This window comes from Dendrobates tinctorius, unplaced genomic scaffold (assembly GCF_039654945.1).
Source record: "Dendrobates tinctorius isolate UK_male_01 unplaced genomic scaffold, ASM3965494v1 ptg000265l, whole genome shotgun sequence".
NCBI classification, from domain to species: Eukaryota; Metazoa; Chordata; class Amphibia; order Anura; family Dendrobatidae; genus Dendrobates; species Dendrobates tinctorius.
Window position 1 is genome coordinate 13024834 of NW_027361932.1, and position 27667 is coordinate 13052500.

Below are 27667 nucleotides of genomic sequence, written 5' to 3' on the forward strand. Positions count from 1 at the left end.
TTTGCGAAAATGCTCGCGATGACGTCCCTTCTCGCGGGATCGCGAAGTCTCGCGGTCCTTCGCGCGACGTCATCGCGAATTACCGCGAGACGTCGCGATCCCGCGAGAACTGACGTCATCGCGGGCATTTTCGCAAAGGATTACTGGGAACGGATGCGCGGGACGTCGGAGGGTGAGAATAACACCGTTTTTTTTTTTTTTTTTTTTTACATTCTATCTTTTACTACTGATGCTGCATAGGCGGCCTCAGTAGTAAAAAGTTGGTCACACTCGTCAAACACTATGTTTGACGAGTGTGACCAACCTGTCAATCAGTTCTCCAAGCGATGCTACAGATCGCTTGGAGAACGCTAGCATTTTGCAAGCTAATTACGCTTGCAAAATGCTAGTTTTTCTGCGGGAAAATCGCGGGAATTTAAAATGCGATTTTCCCGCGGACTGGAATTCCGGAATTCTCGCGGTAATTTCCGCGAGAGTTCCGGTACGTGTGCACTTAGCCTTAGAGCAGTGAGACTATGGAACTCTCTGCCATATGATGCTGTAATGAGTGATTCCCTACTAAAATTTAAGAAGGGTCTGGATGCCTTTCTTGAAAAGTATAATATTACAGGGTATATACACTAGTTTCCTTAATATTGCGTTGATCCAGGGAGCTAGTCTGATTGCCGTATGTGGAGTCGGGAAGGAATTTTTTTTCCCCCAATGTGAAGCTTACAGTCATGGCCAAAAGTTTTGAGAATAGCACAATTATTATATTTTCACATGATCTGCTGCCCTCTGGTTTTTATGTGTGTTTGTCAGATGTTTTTATCACATACAGAAATATAATTGTAATCATATTATGAGTAACAAAAGGTTATATTGACAGTTAGAATAAGTTAATGCAGCAAGTCAATATTTGCAGTGTTGACCCTTCTTCTTTAGGACCTCAGCAATTCTCCCTGGCATGCTCTCAATCAACTTCTGGATCAAATCCTGACTGATAGCAGTCCATTCTTGCAAAATCAATGCTTTTATTTTGTCTGAATTTGAAGGTTTTTGTTTGTCCACCCGTCTCTTGATGATTGACCACAAGTTCTCAATGGGATTAAGATCTGGGGAGTTTCCAGGCCATGGTCCCAAAATCTCTGTTTTGTTCCCTGAGCCATTTAGTTATCACCTTTTGCTTTATGGCAAGGTGCTCCATCATGTTGAAAAAGGCATTGCTGATCGCCAAACTGTTCTTGGACGGTTGGGAGAAGTTGCTCTTGGAGGACATTCTGGTACCATTCTTTATTCATGGCTGTGTTTTTAGGCAAGACTGAGATAGAGCCCATTCCTTTGGCTGAAAAGCCACCCCACACATGAATGGTTTCAGGATGCTTGACAGTTGGCATGAGACAAGACTGGTGGTAGCGCTCACCTGGTCTTCTCCGAATAAGCCGTTTTCCAGATGTCCCAAACAATCGAAAAGGGGATTCATCAGAGAAAATGACTTAACCCCAGTCCTCAGCAGTCCACTTCCTGTACCTCTTGCAGAATATCAGTCTGTCCATGATGTTTTTTCTGGAGAGAAGTGGCTTCTTTGCTGCCCTCCTTGAGACCAGGCCTTGCTCCAAGAGTCTCCACCTCACAGTGCGTGCAGATGCACTCACACCTGCCTGCTGCCATTCCTGAGCAAGCTCTGCACTGCTGGTAGCCCGATCCGCAGCTGAAACACTTTTAAGAGACGGTCCTGGCGCTTGCTGGTCTTTCTTGGGCGCCCTGGAGCCTTTTTGGCAACAAGGGAACCTCTTTCCTTGAAGTTCTTGATGATGCGATAGATTGTTGACTGAGGTGCAATCTTTCTAGCTGCGATACTCTTCCCTGTTAGGCCATTTTTGTGCAGTGCAATGATGACTGCACGTGTTTCTTTAGAGTTAACCATGGTTAACAGAAGAGAAACAATGATGCCAAGCACCAGCCTCCTTTTAAAGTGTCCAGTGGTGTCATTCTTACTTAATCATGACAGATTGATCTCCAGCCCTGTCCTCATCAACACCCACACCTGTGTTAATGGAGCAATCACTGAAACGATGTTAGCTGGTCCTTTTAAGGCAGGGCTGCAATGATGTTGAAATGTGTTTTGGGGGATAAAGTTAATTTTCTAGGCAAATATTGACTTTGCAAGTAATTGCTGTTAAGCTGATCACTCTTTATAACATTCTGGAGTATATGCAAATTGCCATTAGAAAAAATGAAGCAGTAGACTTTGTAAAAATTAATATTTGTGTCATTCTCAAAACTTTTGGCCATGACTGTACTGTTTGCCACATGGGTTTTTTTTGCCTTCCTCTGGATCAATATGTTAGGGCAGGTTAGGATAGGATATGGGTTGTACTAGATGGACTTAAAGTCTTCCTTTAACCTTAATAACTATGTTGTATAGTAACATTAACAGAAATAATTACTTGAAATTGATCACTCTGTAATGACTCTATAATGAGTTTCACTTTTTGTATTGAAGAACTGAAATAAAGTAACTTTTTGGTGATATTCTAATTTTGTGAGAAGCACCTGTATCTGGCGCGGATTACAGTAAAGTGGTGTTTTTTATTTTTGTTGACTTTCTAAATGGGTAAATTTCTGTGTAGTTTAATGTGATAATTGTAAGGCCGTCTATCTGCAGCTTTCCGGGGTCAAGCATTAGACAGAAGCTGTAAAGGCAAATAAACCTGCCATACTGTACTGTTTTAGCAGCAACATTAGTAAGAAAAATTTCAATTTGATATTTTATGCACTGCTATCTAGATAGTCTTTAACCCCTTTCTGCCATATGACGTACTAATCCCGTCCATGTGCCCTGGGACTTAATTCCCAGGCACGGGATAGTACGTCATAGCGATCAGCGGCACCCACGTGGTGAGCGCCGCTGATCGCGGCCGGTTGTCAGCTGATTATCACAGCTGACACCTGGCACAATGTGTCGGGGGCAGTCACGGACCGCCCCCGACACGTTAACCCCTTGTACACCGCGATCAAGCGCGATCGCGGTGTACCGGAGGTTAAAGGGAAGCATCGGCAGGGAGGGGCCTCCCTCCGTGCTTCCCTGAGCCCCCCACGGCAGCGCAATGTGCAGCGCTGCTGCGGGGGGCTCTTTCCCTACAGGCCCCCGGATCCAAGATGGCAATGGGGGCCTGTAGGGAGCTGACTTCCTCACTGCCTGCAAAGCGCAGGCATGAGGAAATCTGCGTCTATGCCTGTGACAGATCGCTGATCTGTCACAGTGATATGTGATGTGACAGATCAGCGATCTGTCACAGGACAGTGATGTCCCACCTGGGACAATATAATGAAGTTAAAAAAAACAAAAAAAAGTGTAAAAATAATTTTGAAAAAATCGCTAAATAAATTAGTAAAAAAAAAAAATATTCCCCCAAAAATTCATTTTTTGAAAATTAAAAAAAACAAACAATAAAAGTACACATTTGGTATCGCCGCGTCCGTAACGACCCGCCCTATAAAACTGTCCCATTAGTTAACCCCTTTGGCGAACCCCTTAAAAAATAAAGAACTAAGCAAAAAATGATTATCATACCACCAAAGTGCAATAACGCGCGATCAAAAAGACGCATATAAATATCCATGGTACCGCTGAAAACGTCATCTTGTCCCGCAAAAAACGAGCCGCCATACAGCATCATCTGCCAAAAAATAAAGTTATAGCTCGCAGAATAAAGCGATGCAAAAATAATTTTTTATATAAAATAGTTTTCATTGCATAAAACCGACAAAACATAAAAAAACGACCTAAATGAGGTATCGCTGTAACCATACTGACCCGAAGAATAAAACCGCTTTATCAATTTTACCGCACGTGGAGCGGTGTAAACGCACCCCCCAAAAGAAATTCATGAAACGCTGGTTTTTGTTCATTCTGCGTCCCAAAAATCGGAATAAAAAGCGATCAAAAAATGTCACGTGCCCGAAAATGGTACCAATAAAAACGTCAACTCGTCCCGCAAAGAATAAGACCTCACATGACTCGGTGGGTCCAAATACGGAAAAATTATAGCTCTCAATATGTGGTGATGTAAAAACTATTTTTACAATAAAAAGCATCTTTTAGCGTGTGACAGCTGCCAAAAATAAAAACCGCCATAAATAGTAAATCAAACCCCCCGTTATCACCACCTTAGTTAGGGAAAAATAATAAAACTAAAAGAAAATGTATTTATTTCCATTTTCCCATTAGGGTTAGGGCTAGGGCTGAGATTAGGGTTAGGGGTGTGTTGGGGTTAGAGTTAGAATTGGGGGGTTTCCACTGTTTGGGCACATCAGGTGCTTTCCAAATGCAACATGGCGTCTGATCTCAATTCCAGCCAATTCTGCGTTGAAAAAGTCAAATGGTGCTCCTTCCCTTCCAAGCTCTGCCATGCGTCCAAACAGTGTTTTACCCCCACATGTAGTGTATCAGCATTCTCAGGACAAATTGCAAAACAACTTTTGGGGTCCAATTTCTCCTGTTACCCTTAGGAAAATAAAAAATTGGGGGCAAAAATATTATTTTTGTGTAAAAAAAATTTTTTTTTATTTTCACGCCCAGGCGTTATAAACTTCTGTGAAGCACTTGGGGGTTCAAAGTGCTCACCACACATCTAGATAAGTTCCGCGGGGGGTCTAGTTTCCAAAATGGGGTCACTTGTGGGGAGTTTCAATATTTTAGGCACATCAGGGGCTCTCCAAACGCACATGACACCCGCAGACCATTCCATCAAAGTCTGCATTCCAAAACGCCACTACTTCCCTTCCGAGCCCCGACATGTGCCCATACAGTAGTTTTCTCCCACATATGGCATATCAGCGTACTCAGGACAATTTGGACAACAACTTTTGGGGTCCAATTTCTCCTGTTACCCATGGGAAAATAAAAAAATTGGTGACTAAAAGATCATGTTTGTGGAAAAATATGATTTTTTTTATTTTCACGCCCGGGCATTATAAACGTATGTGAAGCCGTTGGGGATTCAAAGTGCTCACCACAAATCTAGATAAGTTCCTTGGGGGGGTCTAGTTTCCAAAATGGTGTCATTTGTGGGGGGTTTCTACTGTTTTGGTACATCAGGGGCTTTCCAAACGCGACATGGTGTCCGATCTCAATTCCAGCCTAAAACGTCAAATGGCGCTGCTTCCCTTCCGAGCTCTGCCATGCGCCCAAATAGTCATTTACACCCACATATGGGGTATCAGCGTACTCAGGACAAATTGCACAATAACTTTTAGGGTCCTGTTACCCTTGGGAAAATGAAAATTGGGGGTGAAAAGATCATTTTTGTGGAAAAAATATGATTTTGTTAATTGTACCGCTGTACGTTATAAACTTCTGTGAAGCCCTTGTGGGTTCAAAGTTCTCACCACATATCTAGATAAGTTCCTTGGGCGGTCTAGTTTCCAAAATGGGGTCACTTGTGGGGGGGTTTCCACTGTTTAGTTACATCAGGGGCTCTCCAAACGCGACATGGCATCCGATCTGAATTCCAGCCAATTTTGCATTGAAAAAGTCAAACGGCGCTCCTTCCCTTCTGAGGTCTGCCATGCGCCGAAACAGTGGTTCCCCCCCACATATCAGGTATCGGCGTACTAAGGACAAATTGCACAATAACTTTTGCAGTCCAATTTCTCCTGTTACCCTTTGTAAAATAAAAAAAAATTGAACCTGAAGTTTTTTTTTTTTTGTGAAAAAAAGTTAAATGTTCATTTTTTTTTATTTTTTTTTTTTAAATATTCAAAAAATTCCTGTGACGCACCTAAAGGGTTAATAAACTTCTTGAATGTGGTTTTGAGCACCTTGCAGTTTTTAGAATGGTGTCACTTTTGGGTATTTTCTATCATATAGACCCCTCAAAGTGACTTCAAATGTGATGTGGTCCCTAAAAAAAAAAATGGTGTTGTAAAAACGAGAAATCGCTGGTCAACTTTTAACCCTTATAACTTCCTAACAAAAAAAATTTTGGTTCCAAGATTGTGCTGATGTAAAGTAAACATGTGGGAAATGTTACTTATCAAGTTTTTTGTGAGCCGTATCTCTGTGATTTAAGGGCATAAAAATTCAAAGTTGGAAAATTGCGAAATTTTCGCCAAATTTCCATTTTTTTCACAAATAAACGCAAGTTATATGAATTAAATTTTACCACTAACATGAAGTACAATATGTCACGAGAAAACAATGTCAGAATCACCGGGATCCATGGAAGCGTTTCAGAGTTATTACCTCATAAAGGGACAGTGGTCAGAATTGTAAAAATTGGCCCGGTCATGAACGTGCAAACCACCCTTGGGGCTTAAGGGGTTAAAGGGGAAATGTCACCAGCTTTTGCTCTCATTTTATATCTTCTGCTACCCTGAGTATTCCTTTTTTTTTTTTTTTTTTTTTTTTTTCGCCAGAGGGAAGGGAAGTCCTAATCCAAAGAGCTCAGAGCACTTCAGAGTTAGCGATAGTCCTTGCATAAACATTGTAAACCAGAATCAACATTAATTTTCTTGTGTATGAGGTCTTTCGGCCATGCATGACTCGGCATTGCAGAAAACAGCAGTTCAGGCTACATTGTTTCCATAACTCCAGTAAAAGTAAATATTTAAAGTGCGGTAAGATTTTTCCATATTTAGGTCGTTTCTGTAATTTGATCGCCGTCCACTCAGCTTTTCCCACAGTCCTGGCCACCACATATACAGATATTTGCATTTATCCTTCAGTCAACTGTGTGAAAACCATTGCTTATTTGATCCTGGAAAAACTGCGGAACAACTTGTCTGGATCTTTATTTCTATTTTATAGATCTCAAAATCCACCTGCTTCCTTTTGCCTGTTGAGAAATCTCTTTCATCTCTACATGTGTAACTCCTGTTTCTGCCCCATTAAGGTCATCTTTTTTCACCTCTGCCCTGGTGCCTCACATTTGGAATCTGCCCTACTAAAATATTCTCCTGTCACCTCTGTCCTGATTCGTCATAATTCTGGTATTTTTTATGGAACAAATAGTGATTTAAAGTGAATCTGTCAGTAGGATCACCTCTCCTAAATGGTCTGTATGGGCATGTAGGTCATAGGACGCTGAATAACATGATACCTTGATAGCTGCTATTCAGTGTCTAATTCCAGAGAAATCTACATTTTTCTTAATATGTAAATTTATCTGTTAAGCTCTATGGGCTGGACATAGATTTCGCAGAGACTCTACCTCCAGAGCTCATTTTTAATGCAAGGCGTTAAGTGTTAGACATGTAATGACTGACAGTCTGCTCTCCTGATCTACACGTCTCACACTGGTGACTCCTCCTTTCATGTAAAATAAGCTCTGGAGGCAGATTCTCATACAGATCTGTCGGCCCACAACTCTGTTACATATAAGAAAACCATGGATTTTTCTGGAATAAGACATCGGGTTACAGATATCAAGGTAACATTGAATTAAGCTTCCTATGGACCTATATGGCCATATAGACGGCTTAGGAGGCCTCTTCCTAGAGCTAAATGTGCGTCTTTTCGTCATATTAATTCTCACAAACCCTGCTGTACCCCCGTGGGTCTGATGACGCACACCGACTGTATAAGGTCCTGGGACTAAATCTGCAGCTTGAGATAAATGGGACAATCAACTTCATTTTTGTAGCACGTCTGCAATGACTTTACCCTTAGTCTTTCCTATTAACCCCATCGGCTGTAGATCATGAGCCTGGTGACTTGTGTTTGTGGACTCCATTTATAGTGTGTCAGCAGGTTATATTGTGGAGTTGGCACATGACACAACCTACCGCAGGGTAGACATAAGGATGCACCTGTAGTGATTTTTAATGCATAGTCTGCACTTTTCTCAACTTTTTCCAGTCACGCTGGGCTGCAGGCCATGTCTGTGAACACCGGGATCAAGCTGGTGGTGACAGGAGATGACTTCGGTTACTGCCCTCGCAGAGATGTTGGCATCATCGAATGTTTCCACTCTGGCGCCATAACGAATGTATCTCTGCTGGTGAATGGCGTGTCGGCAGCTTGTGCGGCAGAACTAGCTCGTAGGTAAGAGACATGGACGCTAAATGTGATGGGAGGCGCACCCTTAGATGCCATTAAGCTGATATATTTACATGTCTGCAGGTCATGTTCTCTTCCGCAAACATTTGTGCCGCCTTGCATCACCGGTGACGATACTTGTATACTCGCAGTAATCCCACACCCAGCTCATCATAGTTTCCAGTGTGGTATTCAACCATAACTGCACATTTTGAGTCTTCTTTTTGTTAATGGAACTAAAATGTGAATTAGTGTTCTCTCATTGCTATGTGTGATTTCCCCCAAATATCACATAATTTCTGACTGTAAGGCTTCATTCACACTGGCGTATTATGTCTCTGTGGTGTATGGAGCCATAACAAGACTCCTGTTCTACTGCATGGAGCCTTTACTGGGCCTTCACATGCCTCCAATTTTTCAGAAAAATGCTCCCCCCGTATACCTTTTAGGGGAGACTGGCCCTCCACACCTGAAGTCTGTATGGCAGTATGTGGGGGATATATGGACTTTATACCAGGGCTGTGGAGTCGGAGTCGGTGCTCATTTTGGTGGTCGGAATAAAATGGACCGCCTCCTAAAATTTATAATAAATTGGGTGCAGTAGTTCAATGCAGAATGTGCTGAATATTTTTTCATAGGAATTTGGGAGTTATGAAATGTCCTATAAATGACTGTTCTATTCCTGATCTAAGGCTGCATTCACACAAGAACAGGTTCTTGCTGTTGTAACGGACAATGCTTGAAACATAAGTACAATTAAACTGATGAATGAGTAATGAACAACAGCTAGAAGAAAACTTAGGATTCAGTATGTTTGAGATGGAAGGCCACAGTGCTGTTCATGTAACTGAGGAACAGACAGATATTACAACAGAAGAACAGCAAAATTATACTTTAGAAATAGATGATCTTGTTGAAGGTGCCTCCAAAACACTTTCCTATTCATCACATGCGCTGTGTTGTGCACACGCTGCAGCTGGCAATAAGAGATAGTCTGCAAGAGGGACATGCTGGAAATCTGACTGGAAAAGTGAGGAAATTGGTTATTGCCGCCAGAACCCCTAAAATTGATTCCATCTTGAAGAGACGTGCTGGGAAAGGGGCAATTGTCGATCAAGCCACTCGGTGGGGAAGCACTTATTTAATGATTGAGCGATTGCTTGCACTAAAACCATTTCTTATAGATATGATGAACCCTCAGGTAACCCTAAATGAAGGTCAATGGAAACAGGTGGCTGAATTGAAGGAATTGCTTAATCACCCATTTACAGTGACTAAAAAATTACAAGCTGAGGATTTAACTCCTGGTATTTTTATAAGGGAGTGGAAGAACTTGCTATTTTGCCTGTCCCAAAGAAGAGGTTTAATCGCAGATGGCATTTCTGCTTCAATGAAATGGAGAGAGACACACAGCTATTGGAAAGTAAAATTTTTCTGGCAGCTGTTTATGTGTACCCAAGTCATCGTATATTGCTGGATGATCAACAGCTTACTAAAGGAAAAGAAGCTCTGACTGAGGTAGCAGTTTGGATGAGTGGCCTAGAGGAGGACTGCCAGGCACAAGAGGACTTGGGTCCTGACAGTGCTACTGCTGCCATATCTTCATCCTCATCAGATGAGGAGTTTGACTTTAACAAGTATTTGGATGACATGGAGAAGGCAAAGCGTTGCCGCAAGGAAAAAGATTTCACTCCGTCTCCTATAGCAGCAGATTGACCATATTTCAGCAAAATGTTTCACTTGCTCTCAAAGAAATAGAAAAATTCAACCGTTCATCAAAACTAACTGTGCATGAGGCAATTCCTTTATACCCGGAAATTGTTAGAGATGTTGCCCATGTGGTTACGGCTTTGCCTCCAACCCAAGTTAGTGTAGAGAGGTTGTTCTCTTGCCTTAAAATTATTAGGTCAGATTTGAGGTCATCTATGACGGATGATCTGATGGAGGCAATTCTGTTTCTTAGAACAAATTCATAGACTGCACAAATGTTATTTAGTATGTTTTTGTTGAAAACTATTTTTTGCCACTTAAATAGTTTATTATATAGTGTTATATATATCTACTATATAATTGTCTAATTCTGACTGAATGTCTGTAATGGAAATTCCGCCTTGCTGATTGGTCGCGGCCTAACTGCTGCGACCAATCAGCGACAGTTGCTTAGTCGTCGCGGCAACACGGCTGCATTGGTTATTGTACAGGCACATTACAGCCGTTAAAGGCATCACTGCTGCGTCGCTCATTACACAGGCACAGTCCTGTACATATTCTGGAGTACAATACATTAGGTAACAGCCAGAACAGTGACTGAAACTCTGGGTGTAACTGGAGTACAATACATTAGATAACAGCAGAACAGTGACAGCAGCTCCGGATGTAACAGGAGTATAATACACTAGATGGTGGCCCGATTCTATCGCATCGGGTATTCTAGAGTTTCTGTTAAAATAAAAAATAGTGATATACTCGCCTTCCGACGGACCCCGGACTCTGTCCCGCCTCTCACCACGCTCCCGGCATCTTCCTGTCCCAGTAATGCTTAGCGAGAAGGGCCGGAGATGACTTTGCGCTCACGTGAGAGTGACGTCATCAGCGGTGTTTCGCGCAAAGCATTACTGGGACAGGAAGATGCCGAGAGCATGGAGAGGAGAGAGAGAGAGTCCGGGGGCCGTCAGAAGGTGAGTGAGTATATAACTATTTTTTTATTTTAACAGAGACTCTAGAATACCCGATGCGATAGAATCGGGCCACCATCTAGTATATATATATTCGATATTACATAGTGTATTACTTATTTACAATTTATTAGTTTTTGTGTTCTAAAGTTGAATTCCAATAAATATATATTATGTTCTATCTAAATATCTTTATTTTTGTATCATAAAAATGATTAAATGTCTGATGTTCACATTGTACTACAATAAATTTTTCACTTAAATATAAGCAATATATGTGGGAGTCGGAGTCGCAGGTTTGCTTACCGACTCCACAGTCCTGCTTTATACACTGCTGTATAGGCCCTGCTTTGGAGATTATTCTAATCTCAGCCATTTATGAGATGGGAATCTTCTTATTTATACTTGCGACAAAGGAGGGCAAGTTCTGAATTGTGGAAGCGGCATGTTGTGGAGTCTCCATGACTGCCATCCACTTCTTTGGGGCTTTCAGAAATCACATAATGGGAACCATGTGGCTGTTTCTTGCGTCCCAACCTTTTCTGGCCATCACATAGATGCTTATATTCCCATGAATGGCTGAGAAGGGACTAACCTTTAAAGGCTTGAAGTGTAAATTTTGTTATATTGCTTGTCTTTAGAGCTCTGTGCTTATGAACGTGAAATTTGCTCGGTAGTTCTCAAAGCTGAAGGGTTATGAATTGATTTTGTTTGAAAGGTACGATATCCCAATTGGCTTGCATGCGAACCTCTCAGAAGGAATACCAGTGTGTGGAGAACTTCGGCAGAACTCCACTCTAATAAATGACCGAGGAGTGTTTCTTGGGAAAATGGGTATCCGAAAAGCCCTCGCACAAGGACTACTTAGCATGTCGGAGGTGAGTCCATGACCGGATGCAGCGTCAGTCAGGATTTACAGACCAAACCTAACATTTAGTAATAATTTACAACAATTTGCAAATTATCATGTTTATTATCCTAATGTGTACTTTATTGATGAATATATTCTTCGCTCATACATGTTTATAAAGCACATGACATCACGGGATGTTTCGAAGGAATGGCCGACCAGCGCAGCCTTTCTCAATGCAAGAGTATTCAGCAAGGCCTGACACGTCTAGTTGGAATGTGGCCAGAAGTATGTAAATCGCATATTTGTCATCACATGACCACCCGACACCAGCACCAGAGAATCCTCACTGCATGCCATGCGCACGCTTTGAGGATTCATAAATCTGCAGTCACATTGTGACTGCAGACTTGTAGCCTAAGGTCAGACAAATCCTTTAATTAGGTTCCGTTATGTATTTTGGACCCCATCGGGGTATGTTAAAATCCACACAGATGACAATATCCATGCAAATCGTTCTGCAACTTAAATGACAATTGTTTTCCACATAGCATTGTCTCAAAAACCTCGAACATTCCAAGACATAAGTTTTACCGTTGAACCCATTTTTTAAGTTAAAGAAAAACTTTCAGTATTGCATCCAATGTAGCATGTTTCTGAATTATTTTCCCCACTCTATACAGCGTAAATCTGGGGCTTCAGTCTGAAGAACCCCCATTGAACTTTTTGCCCCCTCCACACCCTCCCCAGAATATTTAGTGTAACAGAATTTCTATACCATAGACTCTTTTCTGCTCAAGCTCTTCGAGCTCACATCTCCTGTTGTATCTGACACTCATGAGTGTCCAACCATCTTGGGGCCTCCCTTTGGGTCTAGTGAGGGAAGATAGTAGTACCTAGGCAAATGACTCTCAATTTAGTAGGATAAATCGTGGAGTATTATAATCCCAGTGTTCTCAATCTGCTGTTAATGTCCAAAAACAAGGATCCAGAAACAAGGATCTCTTCTGTTGAATGGCCTCTGAAAAATCCAGAAAGAATGAAACCTTCGGCCTACCAGGCCTAATGTCTAGCATTAAGTCCCGATCTATGTAATGTAATATTTTAATTCGAACAGGCTGTGGAGGTCTGCCCACTGATTCTGCTCAGGTAGGGACTCAATGGGCTCTTTCCACTGCAAATAGATGCGTAAGGACTTATTTGCTGACGGTGTCAAGGAGCCAGTTTGAAAGTAGTTTTCTATGGACAGGAGGCAGTGCGTCTTCCAGCTCACTTACCCGACCTTCGTCAGCTGCAGTACATTCTGCTCCCTTCTGCACATCCAGATGGATTATGGAAATCTTTTTTTGAATGATGCCTACTTGATCTGACAGTGTATCAAGAGTTGAGTTACACTTATTTTACTGCATTAAGAACGTCCAATAAGGAAGGCGACCCAGCGTCCGAAGTTCAGTGGACCCCCTTGAAGAGGAAGCCAGTCTCCATCCTCATCGGCTTGCATAGCCAAATCAGAGTAATGGGATCCTGTGGGTTACATATTTAGGGACCTTTGCAGTTTCCCTACTGACATTTTGTGCCTTGTGAGTGAATTGTTCCACTCTGGCAGCCGTCTCCCCTCTTGGGTTCCTTTGTCTCCTCACACATGATAAATGGGCATCTTCCTGAACTTCTGGCTGTGCCCCTCCTTCTTCCCTATCGGCACGTTTGCTGCGGGTCATTACGTTCCTCAGAGATCCCCCTACGACCAGGATATAAAATCTAATACAGGTCAGGAAGTATGTTGCTGAGGGGGATAATGGCGGCATACTGTTCACCAGAGGAAGGTGGAGAGTGACCACTCTCCCTCCTGCTTTCCAGAGTGTTTTTTTGCACTCATTTGGGCCCTCCAAGCTCCAGTATTCCTCTCCTGTAATAATTCCTTGCTGCCCACAGCATTGGGGGTACGATTGCGCTTGGACCCGGCGGCATCTTCGCCTACCTGACGCATGATGACAGGACAACCGACACCACAGCTGAATGGGGACTCCCGGGAGTAGAGGTGTGTGAATCGGTGAGGCTTTTGTCGATCTCCTCTTAGAGTGCGGCTGGTTGAAGAGCCCTGGAGGGGGATATGGGAAGGGAGACCAGGTCTTTTTGCCTTCTGCAACATAGAGTCCAGAAAATTCCCCTCACCCTCTCATATGTCACGTTGAGGGTGGGGAACTTGTGTTACGGCAATTCAGGCTGTATACTTTTCAGAATATCGTGAGCTCTGCTCCAGTGCGACCGCTCGGCCCAGCTGCATAGCCAGAAATGACAATCATTAAACTTTAATTTACATCCCTGGTGCCATATTATGCTGAGTTTCTGCATAGTAAATCCACAGTAAATATGCAACATGTGAACACGCCCTAAGCGGCCTAGCACCAGTCATACAGATGAGCTATTCATTCTGCTTAGTAACTTATTCTAATTATGCCATATTCAAAGACTGAAGCAAAATGTACAAAATATTGCCCATCTGATCATTAGGTTCGTCAAGAATTGAATGCCCAGGTTGAGCGGTTTCGTGAGTTGACTGGACAGGACCCCCAACACATGGATGGACATCAGCATGTTCATGTTCTACCCAGTAAGATTGCTTTTTTTTATTTGTTTTGTTCTTCTCAGTTTGTGCAGATTTTCTCCCACACTGCAAATAAATGCTGATTTGAGCTTTCAATCTAAATTCTCTATTAAGGGCTGTGTAATATGTAAATGATGCATGAGAAGAATACAAGGCTTGAAATAAGTGTACATACAGGTGCTTCTCACAAAATTAGAATATCATCTAATAGTTAATTTATTTCAGTTCTTCAATGCAAAAAGTGAAACTCATATTATATCATTACACACAGAGTGATCTATTTCAAGTGTTTGTTTATGTTGAAGATTATGGCTTACAGCCAATGAAAACCCAAAAGTCATTATCTCAATAAATTAGAATAATTAACGAAAAGCACCTGCAAAGGTTTCCTAAGCGTTTAAAAAGGTCCCTTAGTCTGTTTCAGTAGCTCCACAATCATGGGGAAGACTGCTGACTTGACAGATGTCCAGAAGGCAGTCACTGACACACTCCACAAGGAGGGTAAGCCACAAAAGGTTATTGCTAAAAGAAGCTGGCTGTTCAGAGTGCTGTATCCAAGCATATTAATGGAAAGTTGAGTGGAAGAAAAAAGTGTGGTAGAAAAAGATGCACAAGCAACTGGTATAACAGCAGCCTTGAAAGGAATGTTAAGAAAAGGCCATTCAAAAATTTGGGAGAGATTCATAAGGAGTGGACTTCTGCTGGAGTCATTGCTTCAAGAGCCATCACACACAGACTTATCCAGGACATGTGCTACAAGTGTCTCATTCCTTGTGTCAAGCCATTCATGACCAATAGACAATGCCAGAAACGTCTTACCTGAGCCAAGGAGAAAAAGAACTGGACTGTTGCTCAGTGGTCCAAGGTGTTGATGTCAGATGAAAGTAAATTTTGCATTTCATTTGGAAATCAAGGTCCCAGAGTCTGGAGGAAGAGAGAGTAGAGGCCACAATCCAAGCTGCTTGAGGTCTAGTGTGAAGTTTCCACAATCTGTGATGGTTTGGGGAGCCATGTCATCTGCCGGTGTAGGTCCACTGTGTTTTATCAAGACCAAAGTCAGTGCAGCTGTCTACCGGGAAATTTTAGAGCACTTCATGCTTCCCTCTGCCGACAAGCTTTTTGGAGATGGAAATTTAATTCTCCAGCAGGACTTGGCACCTGTCCACACTGCCAAAAGGACCAATACCTGCTTTAAAAACAACAGTATCACTGTGCTTGATTGGCCATCAAACTCGCCTGACCTTAACCCCGTAGAGAATCTATGGGGTATTGTCAAGAGGAAGATGAGCGACACCAGACCCAACAATGCAGATTAGCTGAAGGCTGCTATCAAAGCTCAGCAGTGCCACAGGCAGATCGCTTCCATGCCACGCCACACTGATGCAGTAATTGATGCAAAAGGAGCCCCGACCAAGTATTGAGTGAATTTAACCCCTTAATCCCATATGACGTACTATCCCGTCCATGTGCCCTGGGACTTAATTCCCAGGGACGGGATAGTACGTCATAGCGATCAGCGGCGCCCACGTGGTGAGCGCCGTTGATTGTGGCCGGTTGTCAGCTGACGGACCGCCCCCGACACGTTAACCCCTTGCACACCGCGATCAAACACGATCGCGGTGTACCGGGGGTTAAAGGGAAGTATCGGCAGGGAGGGGGCTCCCTCCGTGCTTCCCTGAGCCTCCCACGGCAGCGCAATGTGCAGCGCTGCTGCTGGGGGGCTCCTTCCCTGCAGGCCCCCGAATCCAAGATGGCGACGGGGACCTTCGGGGGCCTGCAGGGAGATGGCTTCCTCATGCCTGCAAAGCGCAGGCACGAGGAAGCCTGCTGCACTGCCTGTGACAGATCGCTGATCTGTCACAGTGATCTGTGATGTGACAGATCAGCGATCTGTCACAGGACAGTGATGTCCCACCTGGGACAATGTAATAAAGTTTAAAAAAAAAAAGAAAAGTGTTAAAATAATTTTTAAAAAATCGCCAATTAAATTAGAAAAAAAAATATTCCCCCAATAAATTCATTTTTTGGAAATAAAAAAAAACAATAAAAGTACACATATTTGGTATCGCCGCGTCCGTAACCACCTGCCTTATAAAACTGTCCTAATAGTTAACCCCTTTAGCGAACCCCTTAAAAAATAAAAATAAATTATTTTTTGCTTCGTTTTTTTTTATCATACCGCGGAACAAAAAGTGCAATAACGCGCGATCAAAAAGACGCATATAAATATCCATGGTACCGCTGAAAACGTCATCTTGTCCCGCAAAAAATGAGCCGCCATAGAGCATCATCAGCGAAAAAATAAAAAAGTTATAGCTCGCAGAATAAAGCGATGCAAAAATAATTATTTTTGATATAAAATAGTTTTCATTGCATAAAACCGACAAAACGTAAAAAAAGACCTAAATGAGGTATCGCTGTAACCGTACTGACCCAAAGAATAAAGCCGCTTTATCAATTTTATCGCACGCGGAACGGTGTAAACGCACCCCCCCCCCCCCAAAATTCATGAAACGCTGGTTTTTGTTCATTCTGCGTCCCAAAAATCGGAATAAAAAGCGATCAAAAAATGTCACGTGCCCGAAAATGGTACCATTAAAAACGTCAACTTGTCCCGCAAAAAATAAGACCTCACATGACTCGGTGGGTCAAAATACGGAAAAATTATAGCTCTCAATATGTGGTGATGCAAAAACTATTTTTACAATGAAAAGCATCTTTTAGCGTGTGACAGCTACCAAAAATAAAAACCGCCATAAATAGTAAATCAAACCCCCCGTTATCACCCCCTTAGTTAGGGAAAAATAATAAAATTAAAAGAATGTATTCATTTCCATTTTCCCGTTAGGGTTAGGGCTACGGTTAGGGCTGAGATTAGGGTTAGGGGTGTGTTGGCGTTAGGGTTGGAGTTAGAATTGGGGGGGTTTCCACTGTTTGGGCACATCAGGGGCTCTCCAAATGCAACATGGCGTCTGATCTCAATTCCAGCCAATTATGAGTTGAAAAAGTCAAATGGTGGTCCTTCCCTTCCAAGCTCTGCCATGCGCCCAAACAGTGTTTTACCCCCACATATGATGGGGTATCAGCCTACTCAGGACAAATTGCAAAACAGCTTTTCTCCTGTTACCCTTAGGAATATAAAAAATTGGGGGCAAAAATATCATTTTTGTGGGAAAAAAATGATTTTTTTTATTTTTACGCCCGGGCGATATAAACTTCTGTGAAGCACTTGGGGGTTCAAAGTTCTCACCACACATCTAGATAAGTTCCTTAGGGGGTCTAGTTTCCAAAATGGGGTCACTTGTGGGGGGGTTTCCACTGTTTAGGTACATTAGGGGCTCTCTAAAAGCAACATGACACCCGCAGACCATTCCATCAAAGTCTGCATTCCAAAACGTCACTACTTCCCTTCCGAGCCCTGACGTGTGTCCATACAGTAGTTTTCTCCCACATATGGGGTATCAGCATACTCAGGACAAATTGGACAACAACTTTTGGGGTCCAATTTCTCCTGGTACCCTTGGGAAAATAAAAAAAAGTGGTGACTAAAAGATCATGTTTGCGGAAAAAATACGATTTTTTTTTTTTATTTTCACGCCCGGGCGTGTTAAACTTCTGTGAAACACTGGAGGGGTTAAAGTGCTCACCACACATCTAGATAAGTTCCTTGGGGGGTCTAGTTTCCAAAATGGTGTCATTTGTGGGGGTTTCGTACATCAGGGGCTCTCCAAACGTGACATGGCGTCCGATCTGAATTCCAGCCAATTTTGCATTGAAAAAGTCAAACGGCGCTCCTTCCCTTTTGAGCTCAGCCATGTGCCGAAACAGTGGTTCCCCCCCCACATGTCAGGTATCGGCATACTCAGGATAAATTGCACAATAACTTTTGCAATCCAATTTCTCCTGTTACCCTTGGTAAAATAAATAAAATTGAACCTGAAGTATTTTTTTTGTGAAAAAAAAAGTTAAATGTTCATTTTTTTTTTTTTTAAATATTCAAAAAATTCCTGTGACGCACCTAAATGGTTAATAAACTTCTTGAATGTGGTTTTGAGCACCTTAAGGGGTGCAGTTTTTAGAATGGTGTCACTTTTGGGTATTTTCTATCATATAGACCCCGCAAAGTGACTTCAAATGTGATGTGGTCCGTAAAAATAAAATGGTGTTGCAAAAATGAGAAATCGCTAGTCAATTTTTAACCCTTATAACTTCCTAACAAAAAAAAAATTTTGGTTTAATTATCAAGTTTTTTGTGCGCCGTATCTCTGTGATTTAAGGGCATAAAAATTCAAAGTTGGAAAATTGCGAAATTTTCAAAATTTTCGCCAAATTTCCATTTTTTTCACAAATAAAAGCAAGTTATTTGAATGAAATTTTACCACTAACATGAAGTACAATATGTCATGAGAAAACAATGTCAGAATCAGTGGGATCCATGGAAGCGTTTCAGAGTTATTACCTCATAAAGGGACAGTGGTCAGAATTGTAAAAATTGGCCCGGTCATGAACGTGCAAACCACCCTTGGGGCTTAAGGGGTTAATGAACATTTCAGTAGGCCAACATTTCAGATTTTAAAATCATTTTTTAAGCTGGAGTTATAAAGTATTCTAATTTACTGAGATAATGAGTTTTGGGTTTTCATTGGCTGTAAGCCATAATCATCAACATTAACAGAAATAAACACTTAAAATAGATCACTGTTTGTAATGACTATATAATGTATTTCACGTTTTGTATTGAAGAAGTGAAATAAATTAACTTTTGCACTAATCTATCTCTGTCATGTAACTTGCCCTCTTCTTTCATAAGCTGTAGATGTATAGTTTTCTAAAATTTAGGTAAGGAAAAAGTACTAATGCACAGCTGCCAATCTGAATAAGCTGAGCTGTAGTGTAAAGCAGGGAGAACTGCTACCAAAACGAAACCTAAAGGAGACATTCTGAAACTGGTCCAGTGTTCTTAGTTCTGCAGAAAAAGAAGTTACAGATTAGAAATTTGTCCTAATGGAGCAGAGATGAAAGAATTGTTTTGGTTAAGACCCCCCCCCCCCCCCCCCCCCAAAAAAAAATATCGGATAATCGCCACCTGATTGAATTATAGATATTGTAAAGTTCTCATACAACCCCTGAGGGTAACTTTAGATGAAGTGGGGGGATGCTGAGCTCATACATGAATGCCAGCCTGTCCCGTATGAAAACCTATACTGGAAAAGTTGTCACTGTACAAAATACTGAATTAAATAATGCAAAACTATGTATAACCCCACTCACCACCTCCTCTGCCACAGATGGGGTAGTTTAGGAGACATGGCTCGTATAAAGAAAATGTGCAAAACACGACCAAATTTATGAAGAATTAAAATCCAACAGTTTGATTTAACAGAAAAAATAATAAATACAATATATATTATATTTATACCAGCTGAAACCAATACAGCGGTGCACAGAAACAAACACGATGCCTGGGGGATGTAAAGGTAACCGTAATTCCTCTATATAAAAGTATAGTACATGGGACAATAAAAGCTATAGATGGAGCATTAGTAAGTTAGTACAGAAACAAATATAATACAAAGTGTATTAGTACCAACAGCAAAGCTACAAGATAGAATGGTTACCAGTCCTTAAATGTACAAGTAAATAGGATATAACAAAGTGCATGTGCAAGACAGAGGTAGAGAGAAATAAAGACCGCGCGTTTCGGCGCTTGCCTTCTTCCGGGGAGCGTTTTCTATTTTTCTATATTTTTTCTGTTAATAAACTGTTGGATTTTAATTCTTCATAATTTGATCACATTTTCTTGATATGATCTATATAGGCATTTCTGTGCTTGACCTCACCTTATGACCTATGCCTTATTTATAGGCATACCCTTGATTGCTCCTGTGTTCTATCTAGTTTAGGCGACATCACAATGCATTTTTAAAGGGAATCTGAGAGCAGATTTGTTTTATTCCATCTGAGAGTATCTTAAGGCCCCGTTACATTTAGCGATGCACCAGTGATCCCGACCACGATATGACCCGCTCAGGATCTCTGGTGCAACACTAAATGGTCGCTAGTGAGCTGCCAAACAGGCAGATCTCACCAGCGATGCAGCGGCGGTCGTACTCGCCTGTCAGACGCAGCGAGTGTGACCGTCTTCCGCCTGCGTCCATGGCTCGCTAGTCAGCGCCAGCAGGAAGCCGACGACGAGAAATGGACCAGACCGATCTTGCGCGATCATCGGTAACCAGCGGGGGAGCCGGTTGGAGGTGAGTGTCACATGTAGCGATATCGCTAGTTATATCGCTGCTGCGTCACAAAATTGGTGACGCTTTAGCAATATTGCTATGTGTAAAGGGCCCTTTAATGTAGAGGCAGAGAATCTGATTGATTGATTGTGTCACTTGCTTAGTAAAATAAGTCAGTGTTTTATCAGCAGGAGATTATCACTACCGGCTAGGTGTCTTGTGTCAGACAGTACTGCTAATCTATGTAACCCCGCCCGCACCAGCTTCCAGTGTACATAATCAGCATTCATAGCACTGCTACATCTACAGCAGAGAATACAGGAATTTTACCTAAACTGCACCAAGCAGACCAGTGACACATTGCTGGAATCAGGATTTCTGCCTCTGCATTATGCTGCTATCTGATTCCATAGCACACACATTGAGACAGATTCCCTTTAGACTGCACAATTTGCTTTAAAATTTGCTGCTTAGTTATATAATTTCCATTTTTTTATTTTTCTTCCCAGAAATTCGGGAGGAGTTTGCACAAGTGCTGAGAGAACATGATATTCGTTACACACGTGTTCCGGTTGAAGTAGGACTGCACAGATGTAACTGGATCAAGGAGGAAGTAATGGAGTTTTATAGAAGTGTGGAGGAAGATGCTTTGAATACAATGGAACTCTTCCGTAGTTATGGGATTCTGTGAGTTGATTAAACTTCGTGGGCGCAGAAAGGGTCCATTTACATGGACTGACCTCTAGCACTAAACAATCGCTAATCGGTTAACCTTTAAAGAACGTCAATCGTGTGATAGACCGTTCAGTACGCCTGTGCTGCCGAGGAACTCGGGAGTCAAGTCCTGTTTACACAGAACGATGCACCGCTAAGTGATCATCTTCTACGCAGCATAATAGATCATTTCCTCCGAAGAACGAGGCTTTTGTTCCTCATCGGATGATCGGCCGTGTTCTTCATAGCACTCGTTTCACGATTATCTCAGTGTAAATGCAGCTTATCAGTATTGGAGCCTAGTGGTAATTGCTCAGGGTTTTGATAATGTAAGTTGCATATATACATATCGCTCACAGTTGTACTCACCATCACAATATTTTTTCAGTGCGCTAATAGAAGAACGTTACATAATTTATTATATTCCTGGAGGGATTTTTTTTTTTTATGTCTGTTTAAAACGTAATTGTATTTGTCCCTGTTTACCAGAGTAAAGCATCAGGTCCCCATGATTTCGTTTTTGGGAACCTTATATATTTTTCGGACACATTTATGTAGCTTATTGCGGGGTGAGGGGTGTGGGATGGGTCACACTGGGCAGGGTCGCTGCTGTAAGAGTGGAGCAATGCTGTGAGCCCTGGGCTGAGAGGCAGGAACTGAGTTCCTGCAGTGCACATTGATCTCCCAGCGGTGGACTACAGGAAAATAGCACTAGTGTCGGGGCAGATTGAGATCGCCGCTCAATGATGGTGCCATTTTCCTGTATAGCCCACCTCTGGGAAATCAGTGTGTGTAGTGGGGATTCAGTTCCTGCCTCGTACTGCCATGACACCCCCCCCTCCCACCCCAGGGCCCACAACATTGCCACACTCTTGCCGCCGCCGGCTTCCTGCAACGGCGACCCCGCTCTACCACTGCAGCACCTTTCCCCCCAGTAAGCTACATTCGGACTATGAGACGGACCCCCATTTTCACATTAAAATGTTTGTTTTCCTATTTTCCTCCACTAAATTTGGGGTGTGTCTTACAGTTAAAAAAAAACAAAAAACACTGTTATAACAAAAGAGGGTACCGTATTTTTTGGACTATAAAACACATCGTACCATAAGACGCAAATTTTCAGAAGGAAAATAGGGAAAAATAATTAATGTGTCAAATAGGGGTCCATCTAAGGCTACTTTCACATTAGCGTTTTTAGCGCAGTGCTTCGTGCGCAATAGAAATGTATGCAAAAAGCGCATCATGCGTTTGCTTTTTTTAGGCGCATGCATTTTAACCAGTTTCTAGCCATGTTAACTCTTAAAATGCATGCGTTTTTTTAACGCAGGCGTGCGTGTGTCCATGCGCACACCTGCCTTCCCATAGACTGTAATGCGTTATTTTGTCGCATTCCTTGCGCAAGCGTGTGCATGCGTTTTTTTTTACGCTGTTGGACGGACCCAAAAATGCAGCAGGTTGCGTCTGGCGTGCCTAGGCGCACACCTTTTAAAAAAAAAAACCAAAAAACGCATGCACACGAAAACGCATACGAACGTGTGCAAACGCAAGACCATGCACCATACATGTTAAACATAGGTGCGCATGGACACACACTATGCGCTGCGCAAAAAAAAGCTAATGTGAAACCAGCCTTACAGTCCAAACTCAGCCTATCGGGGGGGAGCCGCAGCGCTGGTGGCGCGTGGTTATAGGGGGTGTTTGGTGATCTTGTGATATGACTCTCATGCCAGACTGTTGTGGCAGGTTTGGCGGTGCTAGTCGTGCGGGGGCTCCGCTGATATTTTCTGCAAGCCTGGAGGCCCCCCGCACATCCATTGCTGCGATGCGGTGGCCTCCGCATGCTCAGATGGAGATCTCAGCAACGAGATCTCGTTGCTGAAATCTCAATCTGAGCATGTGCTGCCCCTGACGGCCGTTTTTCCGGAGGCCACTGCATCGCAGCAATGGCTGTGCAGGGGGCCTCCGGGCTTTCATAAAATGCTGGTAGAGCCCCCTGAAACTGCCGCACCAGCCTGGGAAGGGAGTGTGATCATCGCCCTGCAGCGTCAGACCGGGACTGCCGCAGAATCGCCTGACTCCTGCTGCCGCCACACTACTTGTAAGTATATTTCGACTATAAGATGCACCCCCATTTTCCCTCAAAATTTTTTGGGAAAAAAGTGCGTCTTATAGTCCAAAAAATACGGTACCCACTCTTTTTTTTTTTTTTTTTTTTTTTTTTCTTTTATCTGCTGCAGTTGCTATATAACTGGTTTAAAGGGGTTGTCTCTTATTAAATGGGTAAAATTGCAAACTGCTTGTAAAGACAAGCATCTTTGTATTTTAACACTTATCAGAAATCTTCTTCGTTCTCAAGCTAATTCCTATACAGCTTGCACATGCTGCCCTGAAACTGTCGGGGGCACTAAATCTGGCCAGGATTAGGATTAGCGTTCCTGTGCTCTTCCAAAGCTACAGAGGCAACACTGCCTCTGCTAGCAGCATGTAAGTATGGGCCAGCAGCATGGCTGTGCCTCTTGCTGGAACTGTTGATCATCAGGAGTGATCCGAGTGGGTCATCAAGGAGCCAGGAGGTGAGGGGGGAGTGCTGTGTTCCTGAAGATGGGCTACGATCATTAAAGGGATCTCTGGGATACTAAATTTGGTCTTCATTCCATGCCTGATGCTTAAAGCAGCAGCCCAGGACATTGAGATTGTGGCTCCGTATGCTGCACAGGCTTCAGAAATGCTGGTGTAAAATGGTGATGCATAAAGAAGTACTCTTAACTGCTGCTGTAAAAAACAGTATACACCGACTGTAGAGGGGTTAATTGCAGTTAAGGAATACCATTTCGACCTAGCAGTATCTTACATCAGGAGGGGGTCTAGGACCTGAAAGATGTTCCAGTCTTTCTATTTATGCTATTTCACTGCATAAATCCCACTCCCAAATACTGATGTAACCTACTAAGATGTAAAGGCGGTGAAAGAGTAACACAGTGACTAATGGTACAGTGGTCCTATATTTATAATCTTTATTATTTTTGTGTTTTATACAGGTGGCCCGATCTATATATTGGTCTGAGCACCATGGGCGAGAACATGACCATAAAGAATATTCAGCGAGCAGTAGATTACAGCATTCAGTCTCTTCACAACTGCTTAACCCCCCAGCGCTTCCTGTACAGTCCAGCTTCACATTCCAGTACCAGTATTGAACTTATGACCCACCCAGGCTACCCCAGTGTATTATCTGAAGGAGGCTGCGGTGAGGGTCCAGATGACTTTTCTCAGTCTTGGGAAAGAGCACATGAAATGAAAATTCTTAAAGACCCTTTATTGCGAAGTTATTACAATGAAAGAGGTATACATTTGTGTGCATTTCATGATCTTTGATCGAGGTTAAAGAGGCTGTCCACCACTTGGACAGCCTCTTCCTAAATACAACAGAGCCCTATGCAAAATAAAAACGCCATTCTTCTCCCGACCCGGCATCATTCCAGCAGTATTGACGTTGTCTGCCGGTGCTCACGTGATGGTGTTACTCACTGATGGATAGCAGCGGTCACACTTTAATAATCTAAAACAGTTTGTGCTGAGGGGAAGTAAGAGACCATTAGCATCTACTAATGGGCTGCAGCGCTTGCGTGACACAACATAATGCGAGATCTGGCATAGCTGGACCTGGAATTGTTCATATATCGTGTTTTTATTTTATATGGGGGGCACTGCTGTAAAAATGGGCTGACCAAGGAGTGGGCAAACCCTTTTAATGATATGCCTTCTGTTGAACAGTGAATGCTATCAGGTTAAAAAAAAAAAAATTTGGGATCCAAAAGAAATGTCTGTAGTTATTGAACTTTGAGGCACTATTGCAGAAATTGTCTAACTTCTTGGCAGAAGTGCAGATATTCTGTACGGCATGCTTCCCCGTCATTACAGTGTAGCTTATTACACCAAAGTTCCAATTGTTTGATATTTTCCAAGCCTTGTGCCAACTAGTCCATCAACCTGTAATATTCTGGCTCCATGATAGAATAGATTTTATATATTCCAGTATGATGTTGATATAACATATTTGGCACTAACTTACTCAACAATCCCATAGACATACTTTCGGCACGAATAGTGTTCGAATATGGCTCAATATGTCAAAATCAGATTTGGGGCCAAAATTCAAATCCATTCGCTCATCTCTAGTAGAGAATCATTTAAAAAAAAAAAAAAAAAAAAAAAGACATGTTTTTATCACATACATTGGTCTTCATCCCTTCCCCTTCTGGTGGGGACGTCAGATAACCACTCAACAGCCACTGGTTGGCTGCAGTGGTTACATACGGTCTGTTCCAGAAGAAGGATTTAGGAGCCTAGTGCCATAAAAAAAATAGAATAGTAGAAATTATTAAAATGAGACAATTTTTTCTAATCCCACATTTTTGCATGTTAGTGTGTGAATGATTAATATGGACTGCAAATGCTGAAGATTTAAACTAAATTATTTGCTTAACTATTTTAGATATTAAAATATTGGTTATTGCCAAGAAAAATATTCACAATCATAACTATCACTTGTGTAATTCAGTATCTATAAAGTTTTGCATTTATCAATATACATCACAAAACCAAATAAAAAAAAAAAAGGGTTTTCTGTTACAGATCAGTCCTTGTATGTGTAAACCATGGTGGAATTAAAATTAACTGTGAGATGTCAGGTATGCAAAAAAAATAAGGATCCCAAGCACCAGATGTTCTCCACTGATAAATCACTTTTTTTTTTAATTAGAGTACACATGGAATAAAAGAACATGCAACATTTCAGTCACATAGGGCCATGATCAAGTGATAAATGAAGAGAGGTGTATACAATTTGGCAACACTGGAGAGTTGCACCAAGATTGCTCGGACTACGGAGTAGTGCATGGGCCCATATCATTTTGGCACGTCATAAATGCGGTGCACAATGCATAGAAATTTTTCTTACTACAAGACACACTTTTTAGCAAAAAAAAAATCTCATGCCAAAAGTGTGTGCGTCCTATAGCCCGAAGCCAGCTTCCTATTATGAGCGAACACGCTCCCGTTCAGAACTGCTCTCTCCTCCTGCCCACTGCTGGGAACAGATCTCTCCTCCACACTGATCTATGTGCAGAGCAGGAGAGGAGCACTCTGTGACCTTCAGCGGCACGGGATGTACAGCTTTTGTGAAGGACCTTCCACCTGACTACCTCCAGGACCTTTAAGGTCATGTGATCATTTGCCTGGAAAGAACTACAAGATGTGGTAATGTATAATGTGTGTGTATAAATGTGCATATGTAGCAGAACTGTGTGTCTTATGTGCATATGTAGCAGTCCTGGGTCTGTCCATGTGCATGCGCTGTATTTGCTTATGTAGCAGAGCTTTGTGTGTGTGTCTATATACATGTGCATATGTAGCAGAGCTGTGTGTTTATAATTTCAAACAGAGTGATCTATTTCTGTTAATTTTGATGATTATGGCTTACAGCCAATGAAAATCCAAAAGTCATTATCTCCATAAATTAGAATAATTAGCAAAAAACACCTGAAAAGGCTTCCTACGCATTTAAAAAGGTCCCTTAGTCTGTTACAGTGGTCTCCACAATCATGGGGAAGACTGCTGACTTGACAGATGTCCAGAAGGCAGTCATTGACACACTCCACAAGGTGGGTAAGCCACAAAAAGGTCATTGCTAAAGAAGCTGGCTGCTGACAGAGTGTTATATCCAAGCATATTAATGGAAAGTTTAGTAGAAGGAAAAGGTGTGGTAGAAAAAGATGCACAAGCAACCGGAATAACCGCATCCTTAAAAGAATTGTTATGAAAAGGCCAATCAAAAACTTGGGGGAGAGTCACAAGGAGTCGACTGCAGCTGGAGTCATTGCTTCAAGAGCCACCACACACAGACGTATCCAGGACATGGGCTACAAGTGTTGCATTCCTTGTGTCAAGCCACTCATGACCAATAGATAATGCCAGAAGCGTCTTACCTGGGCCAAGGAGAAAAAGAACTGGACTGTTGCTCAGTGGTCCAAGGTGTTTTGAGATGAAAGTAAATTTTACATTTCATCAAGGTCCTAGAGTCAGGAGGAAGAGTGGAGAGGCACATAATCCAAGCTGCTTGAGATATAGCGTGACGTTTCAACAATCAGTGATAGGTTCACTGTGTTTTAACAAGACCAAAGTCAGCGCAGCCGTCTAACTGGAAATTTTAGAGCACTTCATGCTTGCCTCCTGCCGACAAGCTTTTTGGAGATGGAAATTTAATTGGCACCTGTCCACACTGCCAAAAGGACCAATACCTGGTTTAAAAACAGCAGTATCACTGTGCTTGATTGGCCAGCAAACTCACTTGACCTTAACCCCATAGAGAATCTATGGGGTACTGTCAAGATGAAGATGAGAGACACCAGACCCAACAATGCATATGAGCTGAAGGCTGCTATCAAAGCAACCTGGGCTTCCATAACACCTCAGTAGTGCTACAAACTAATAGCCTCCATGCCACGCCGCATTGATACAGTAATTGATGCAAAAGGAGCCCCGACCAAGTATTGAGTACATTTACTG

The 27667-nt window shown here is 42.3% G+C and overlaps 1 protein-coding gene across 1 annotated transcript in view; it reads left to right on the plus strand.

Moving 5' to 3' along the window:
• The window catches only part of YDJC (YdjC chitooligosaccharide deacetylase homolog), a 42958-nt gene extending 17224 nt beyond the window's left edge, over window positions 1–25734 (plus strand). The window contains exons 2-6 of the mRNA XM_073559129.1: window positions 7844–8029; window positions 11417–11576; window positions 14060–14159; window positions 20896–21073; window positions 24139–25734. Of these exons, the coding sequence (XP_073415230.1) occupies window positions 7863–8029; window positions 11417–11576; window positions 14060–14159; window positions 20896–21073; window positions 24139–24475 (942 nt within the window). The 5' untranslated portion in view covers window positions 7844–7862 and the 3' untranslated portion in view covers window positions 24476–25734. The remainder of the gene's footprint in view (window positions 1–7843; window positions 8030–11416; window positions 11577–14059; window positions 14160–20895; window positions 21074–24138) is intronic.
• Window positions 25735–27667: the final 1933 nt, after the last annotated feature.